The 8,451-nt window shown below is 38.2% G+C and overlaps 1 protein-coding gene across 1 annotated transcript in view; it reads left to right on the top strand.

Annotated features, from left to right (window-relative positions):
- bean1 (brain expressed, associated with NEDD4, 1) overlaps positions 1 to 5,472 on the top strand; it is a gene marked incomplete at its 5' end in the record, with an annotated part of 14,575 nt that extends 9,103 nt beyond the window's left edge. The window contains 1 exon segment of the mRNA XM_035663021.1: positions 1,427 to 5,472. Coding sequence (XP_035518914.1) covers positions 1,427 to 1,817 — 391 coding nt within the window.
- Between the last annotated feature and the right edge of the window lie 2,979 nt (positions 5,473 to 8,451).

Below are 8,451 nucleotides of genomic sequence, written 5' to 3'. Positions count from 1 at the left end.
ATTTACCATTTACCATTTACATTGTGTGCAGCTACATCAGATTTTGCATGATTGACAGAGGTGCTGGGTTTATGGGAAATGTGGTTTTGGCCGGTGCGAAATTCAGGCTACTAATTATCTTGACCATGGTTTCAACAATAGAAAATAGTCATAAATAAGCACCCCCAGTGATGCTACAATGCCAGATCAGCAATTTTTCAAATGATCTACTCCAACATTCATCTAACACCCAGCCACGTTCAGTGTTTCTGTCTTATTTAAAATCTTTTCCTAAATGCAGTGCATGTGTTGTCAAATTGGTGTTAGGTTGTCGCACACTGAGCTCTTAGGAACACCATACAAAGTATGACTTTGCATGGATTTTAAGTTGTAAGCTCATAATTCTTAAGTTTTCTTGCAGGAAAAGTTGGATTCTTAACCCTGCCTGGTGTATTACACATAAAGTACATCCATCATAATTTGTTTTATTATCAAGTTTGCTATTTCTCTGAACTGCACTTATAATAAGCACATCAATGCAGTGTGCTGTAGTAAACAGGGAAACAAATTTTCCAAACCAAAGACCCTGTTCGACTTTCTGAGGTGTCCTTGAGCAAGACATTGACTTCTCAACCAACTGCTGGCATGATGTTCTGTAACTAAGCCTGTGTTTGACCTCTTAAACATGGAGAGATAAATCTCCTGAGGGCAGTATTAAATGCACAGGCAGGGACAAGCCAAAGTTTATATGTTTTATGAACTTTGGGATATTCGCTGCACACATTTTTAAATGATAACATTACTGCATTGACTAATGCTTTGGAGTTGCGGAGCATAATACTGTGTATGTAGCGCTGCATTTGTGTGGGCAACACAGTGGATTTTGTTGTGTGTGCTTTTGGGGTTCAGTGTATCACAAATATGGATGTGTGCAAATGAGTGTTGTTTTCTTTTGTTGTTGTTACATAAAGAAAATCTCGGATGGTTACCTGTTCCTTTTGTGTCCCTCTCAGTGTGAAGAGACAGACAAAACTGGACAGCTGTCAGCACATAATGTATCATAGAGTTAGCCGTGACACACACACACACAATTGTGCACTGTCTGAACTGGGGCAAACTGTTTCTTACTAAAATGCTTCTGAAGAGGTGTGGCTTTAAGTTTATAAATGCAGGCTTCTACTTTTGACTTCATCTCAATGTTCCAGATATTTTATTGCACAGTTGCTCATCTTTTGTACTGATGATTCAACTGAGAAACCATTTTCCATCCAAGCCCTGGAAGAAACAGAAAAACATTTTGTTTTCGAGTTTGCTGCCATATAAAACCTGATATTCTTGTAACGTAAAATGGTGCTAACATCCAAGCCAGAAAGAATGAATTTTGGTTCTCCATTTTCACCACCAGAGCACTAACTGTTTTTATTTATTTTTGTTTTTATCTCTGTAGTTACGATGAGTGTGTTGGTCCAGGTTCAAGTCAGATTTACATACCAACAGATGATCCGCCTCCTTACTCCCTATTGGACCCCTGTCAGAGAGGGGCAGAGCAGGAGGAGCAGCCTAACTACACCAATCTGGATCCTTCTCCATACTGTGGCGAGACCTCGGCCAGCGCTGCCTGGTTTTCCCCTTCCCACTACCCACTGGGACTACAGGAGCAGGAGCATCAACACATTGCAGCCATCTCTTTCCCGCTGGAAGCGGCACCGCCTTATGAGTCAGTGTTGGCCGAGCAGGGACAGCCCCTCCCTCTCATGCCGTGCGACCTTTATAAACACCAATCAGAGAGGGGGGATGATGGCAACTCCCGGCAACCAGGGGCGAACCAGATCTCATAGGACAATTCATTATTTTTCTTTCACCTGTGCTGTTGGTTGTCCCCAATTGAATTAAACAAACACTTGTGATGTGGGGCACAAAATGGCTGTCAGGAGCAGCTGTGACACCAAACAATGGACACTAAATGAGATGTACACCTCTTCCACACAGTTGCTAACACCTAATAAGGCTGAAGTATTGCTAACGTCAGCCTCTCAGTGGACTGAAATGCAGCCAGGACTCCTTACAATTTAACAACAGTTTGTTTATGGACAAAATACAAACTCACTGATTGCATTGTACTGTAAAGTTTCTGGAATGACAGGTTCTCCCATAAAAAGGTCTCTCGTCCCGATGATGATTGGACAATGACTCCATCTGGTAATAACACCATTGTCTAATTCAGCTTTTGCCATGTTTTGACTGTTAATCTCTCTTTCTTGAATAAGTCATGTGTCATATTTGGAGTTTAGGCAGGCTTACTGCTACAAACATTAACATCTATTCATCATACTGTCGATGACGGCAAATGGCTTTGTCTGGAGATGAAAGGCAGAGTGTAAACAATATCTATGTGGTATTTAATAGTGTAGTTTAAGGTATACAGAAGCACACAGACTACCCCCTCCCATGTTTTGTTTTTTTGGTATGACCCTCTCCTATCAGTCTATTTAAATGATGTTTTGAAAGTACCACTTGTTGTTGTGTACGACATCCTCAACCACCAGAACACCACTGCTGATTGTCAGTCTGTAGTGTGTAAACATTTAGAGCAGTGTGCTGTCTTGTTGCTTCCAGTGTGGTAGTAGTATCCTCGCGGTTAGAATGACGACCCTGTAATAAAATGGTGGTGACCATAAACTAATTAGGAAACTACCTGAACAGGAAGAGTGAAATGTAAACACTACCCCCCTCTTTACAGTTATGCCTTCCAGAGCAAAGCACTATGATGATGTTATGGAAGTCAGTGTTAAATATTTTTAGCATACACCTGTCATCACCAGAGAGGGGGTTTCAACACGTCCACTGTTGTACAAATTGTCATAACTCTTCCTATCAAGGGCTCTGGTTTTAATATTAATTCTGTAACTGGGACCCCAGCAGCGAAATGTAGCTCAGAGCCCTCCTCCTGATGAGGTTGGGTTGATGCAACAAAGAAGTTACACATTAAACTGTAGACCTTACCACACTGTTCAGTGGAGGAATGGATGCTTCTGCCTTTGTCTTTTTCTCTTTGTTTCCCTCTCCTGAAAGAATTAACTTGACTTGAGCCATTATGGAGGTTTTTCCTTACTGCACTAAAAGTGTCAGCATCTTCTCAGTTAACCTGCATAAGCATCAGCTTGATTATTAAATTATGTAATTCATTAGATAGCTAAAACTGATGTTACAGCGTGATATAGGTAATAATGTATACTGTTATTTACAATACTAAATAATCTTTGCATTATTGTCTTGATTAGTTGATTATAAAATGTCAGTAAATAGTGAAAAATGTCCATCACAATGTCTTAAATCCCAACGTGATGTCTTCAAATTGATAGTTTTTGACCAAAACCCCCAAATGTTCTGTTGAGACAGAGAGAGAGAAATCTCAGAAAAGACAGAAAAATCTTCAAATCCTCCCGGTTGAGGATCTGAAAAATGACTTGAACAAGTAGATTATAAAAACAGTGGCTGTTTTCTACTAACTGATTAATCAAATGTTTCAGGTCACATCTAAACAACAACATCCATCAGATGTGTTACTGCTGATGTATCATTTCCAATACAAAGCAGAGATTATGAATGTCTCTGTGTAGATGGCTAGATACCAGCTATATGTAGAAATCAACACAGTCTTATGAATGGGCTCTCAGAAACATTTCAATTTGAGCAAATTTGCCAAACAGTGAGTACATTCAGCATTTATTTAATACAAAGAATAACATGAAGGTCACATAGTGCGACGAAAATTACAAGTGCAGAGGGTGATAGATGTATTCAACCCCAGCACTGCAGCTTCCAGTCCCGTCTTAGTCAACAATAGGAATTTTAATAAATCATAAAGGCATAACAACTTTTCCAGGTTTTTATACCTTATATAGCTTGAACATTGTTTAGTTTAATTTTGTGCATCAGTAGATAAGTGCATTAATGCTGGAAAGAAGAAAAACATAATCCAGGCAGCATTATGTGCAGCCATAAAATATTAAACCTGTTATTTACGGTTGTTGGTGCCCAAGAGCTGAACACCTCCACTATGGCCACCAGAGACCCTGTTACATCAACTCAGGGCTCTCTGTATTTGACATTATTTACCATATTGTGACAAAGACAGAAGCAAAGAAGCCGTGTTTGAAAGTTGTGTGTGGAGGGAAAACCCGGGTTATCCTGGAGAAGGCATCACCATTTATCACCAGTAATTTTTAAGGAGGAAGTCATTTAAGACTGAGCTTTAATAACAATGCAAATGTTATTTAGTTTCAGAATAATTTGTCCTGATTTTTGTTTTGTTTCATAAATTTTGTTCGTCAATTTAGACAATTGTCATTGTATGACATTGTTTTTGTGTTATAAGATGTGCCTAATATCCCTCAGACTGTTAGCTCGAACATTGTAGCCATAATATAATAATCTCGATGCAAGTAACCCAGTGTTTTGCACTGTTTTGTTTGGTTATGACATGAAGTATTGGTTTACGGTCGTGGTATGGAGGATTAATTGAATCATATTGAATAAGTTGTGATGACAGATTTTATTGAGGGAACAAATGAACCATGTTGACTCTTTCAAGCTGCTGTCCCAGTGATCAACTTTGTGTTGTCATTTGGTTTGACAGTTGATGAGTAAACTGCACAGTTCACATCCAAATGTTTTTAACTGGTTACCATTCAGAGTTTGTCACTTAACAACTCTTTTGATTTTATTGCAATGGATCGACTCATTCTTTAACCACCTACAATCTGATTCTCTGTTTGATTGTTTTCTCGTTTCTTTATCTGTTTCTGTCTCTCCTCCTCTTTTTTCTCCCTGCAAGATTCAGGTAATCTTTAAAAATTGCTATTTTAATGTGCAGTTAAAATAAAAACAAAAAAACTGCAGTTCATCTGCTACTAATGCACCACTCATTTTCAGTTTTTCCCACGGTGACTTTTATACATATGAATAAATAAAAATTGATCGGCTTGATGAGGTATATTAGTGATTTAGTGATAATTCTATCAGTGTTGCTGGATTGTAAAAATTTGTGTAACTAGAATAGTTTAATCAGCAAAGTAGAATTCAGCTGGTGACCAAGGAATCTGATGTGTTTATGTAATTGACGCTATCAAATAGAAAACATTAAAGGACCTCATATGTTGTGCATTCATACCTTGCATACATATCGCATTATAGTGCTGGTATATTCAGTCCTGCAAAAAGATGTCTCCACGAGAAGAAACACACAACAAATCCACAGAATTTGGAATTTAAATAAGAAAAATTTAAATACAAGACAGACTTTTTTAGAAAATTGTTATGAAATTCAAAGTAACCAGTAGATCAAATTATATATAAACTCTAACTCTTACTATACTCTTCTACTACATTATAGACACCTTAAATGATCGACTTTGAATTTTTTTTGTGTTACTAGTAAGACACCTATCCCCAAACCTCCACATTGCTCTTTTTTTATCCAGTATTCATTGGCGCTATATCTATGTGCACAAATTCCTCTCTCATCCCGACTCATCACGCATTTAGAGCTTTACAGTAAACACAGACTCAGTTTTACCATCACACACCAGAGGGTGATGTAGAACTACTATTCACTATTCAGTAATAATCCACACAAAGAAAGAAAGTGTGATCCTGGACGTTGAGTAAGATACCAAGATCACCTGGATCTACTTTGCCATGTTAGTGAGGAGTATTTAAATGCTTAGATTTATTAGATTAGAGGAAACGTAAAATGTAAAGATCATCAGGGTTGTCAGTATTAAAGTATTTGTTCATAAAACACTTACTGAGAACTAGAGAAATGTATTTTTCAGATTGCTACAGTCGAGCACATTTGTTTGCATATCGTTACTTTTTCCAGCTAGGATAGCACTATTTTGTGGGTGCATTCTCTGTAAGTAAATGGTATGTAAATGTCTTACGTGTGTCACTTCCCATCTCTCCTCTCTCTTTCTTTCTTCGTCTGTCAAGACAACAGACTTCATGTATATATTAGGAACTGCGGTCAATAATGTTTCTTTATGTTCTGTATTAGACATTTTGTTAAATATTTTCTTCTGTAGAGAAGAATGAATAAATCTGAACTCTTATATGAATCTGAGTGGCTGGTTTTGAGCAAACACACAATTTGTGAATCAACTGGAAACACACACACACAGACACACACACACACACGACAAAATGACAATTACAGTAGGTGAATAACTTGTTGTACAGCTTGTGCGAAGACAGCCCCCATCATCCCTGTACTTATGTATGCAGTACCTAATCTAAACTACTACTGCCCTGTGGCTCTCACCCCCATTCTGATGAAGTGCTTTGAGAAACTGGTTCTCCAGCACATAAAGAATATCCCTGCCAGCCTGGACCCTCACTGGTTTGGCTTCAGAAGCAACAGATCCACAGAGGATGTCATCTTTACTGCTCTTCACACACCTTGAGAAAAACAACACCCAGGAATCCAGGAATCCCATCACAGAGAACATCATGGTCCTCTCCAGTGTTGGACAGTAACTCATTAGTAGTAATAATATTACAGTAATAATACTCATTGCCCAGTAACTTGTAGTGTAACTTAATACTAATAGATTGCAGTAACAACATTACAGTTACCATTCCAAAAACTAGTTAAAACATTACTTTTATTGGCAACCCCCTACTAATTTCCATCAAATCCTTGGATTAATCTATTGTGAGGGACCAAGCAGTTAGGCAGGAGGAGTCAAGAGAATTCAAAATCAAAAGGAAAGGTTTTTATTTTACAAAAAATCATAACAAAATAAAGATAAAGTTTGGGCCCTTAAAAGAGGTCAAACAAACATAACTTAAGCTCTGAACATAACAAACTCAAAATACAACTGACCTCCAATAAGAGAAACAAAGGGGACTTATATACTGGCTGATCAGACCAGGTTTGACACACCAGGGAGACTAACAATAACACTAGTACGGTAAACTCAAATAACAAAAAAAAAAAAAAAAAAAAAACAACTAAACACTTATTCCAAAGAAATTAATCTAATTAACATTAAACTACTAAATATACTTAATATAATATGAATCAAAACTCAAATATCTTGGGACACCACAAGTAATGGTAGTGGCCAATTTGGCCACCTCCCCTAAAAAGCTGCTCTTGTTCCAGGTACCCCCCTTTGACCCAGCAGACTGCATGCTCCTCCCAGGGTGTGGAATCAGCAACACTGGTAAGCTCAAAAGAAACAGTTATAACAGAAAGACAATCCAAAAGCAACTAATTGTGCATGCTCCAAAAAGATACCCTTGCATGTTCAACTAAATAAAGTATATATGTAAAACAAACCAAGTGTCCTGTATGTTATTTAAACTAAATAAATGTTTGCAACAAAATGTATAATGTGTCTGAAAAGTATATAAACCAATCTTAAGGAAAAACAGCATGAACTAAGGAAACTGTAAGTGTATGAGGTTACTGCTTTTAAGATGGCTGTGTGGCTGTGGCTGTTGTTGTTGTTGTTGTTGTTGTTGTTGTGGCTGTTGTTGTTGTTTAGAAGTTTAAATTAAATTAATTAAAACTTTTCTAAACTGTCAATCCATGCTCCAGGCCACTGGAAGTTTGAAAGCAGGCCTCACCTATGACTGTGTCCATTGGTTGGATGACTAGTTTGTTTAAGTATATTGAGTCCCTAAAGACTCCACTCAGCAGATTGATGTAGATGTTGTCAGGTTAGAGTCCATTATTGTAGGAGGGTTAGCTCTTCAGATTCATTCAGTTTGACATATTTAATTAAGCTTTTATCAAAACTATATTACTGGCAAACATTAACACAGCATTATTTTCTATCTGAGCCATAGCGGATTTAAATACACAATTATGTAACAGACCGCTGCCACTTTCAGTAAATACAAACATCACTATTGGTGATTGGATCTGAGGCCATTGCCCTCCAAAAATTTAAAAATGTGACATTGATTATACCCTACTGGGTTCCATGGATCCAAAAGAGTTTCAAAAATCTGTTGTAAACAAGACAAAAGTCCCTCTTTCCTTCCACACAGCATTTTCTCTTGAACTGGTGTATTTGCTCACATTTTCTTACTCCCTGCAGACTTATTGCCATGGCACAATCCTGAGCCAAAGTGCTATTTTAGTGTACCAACCAGCTCCTTAATATTGAGTACTGCTGATGTATGGTCCCTTTCTCTTCCAGCAGCGACCCCTTTCAACCTGCCATATGGAGGAATGAAGGGTCTATCTTTGTTGTCCCCCACCTCTGCTGCTCTCTGCAGGCTGGCTAAACAGCCTGGCCCGACTCCCAGAAACGAAGTTAAGGCAACTTTAAGTTTAGCAACACCAACTTCTTTTGTGGCCCATGGAGTTCAGCATGTCAGATGCTGCTGCACCGATGGGAGCAGCACTGTGACTGTAGAGAGATGGAGCAGCAACAGATGGAGGTCTGTGAGGGTCAC

This window comes from Morone saxatilis, unplaced genomic scaffold, assembly GCF_004916995.1.
Source record: "Morone saxatilis isolate NCDOM2014 unplaced genomic scaffold, NCSU_SB_2.0 Contig19, whole genome shotgun sequence".
Taxonomy (NCBI): domain Eukaryota; kingdom Metazoa; phylum Chordata; class Actinopteri; family Moronidae; genus Morone; species Morone saxatilis.
The sequence above is the reverse complement of the archived record's forward strand: the minus strand, read 5'-3'. Positions and strand labels throughout refer to the sequence as shown.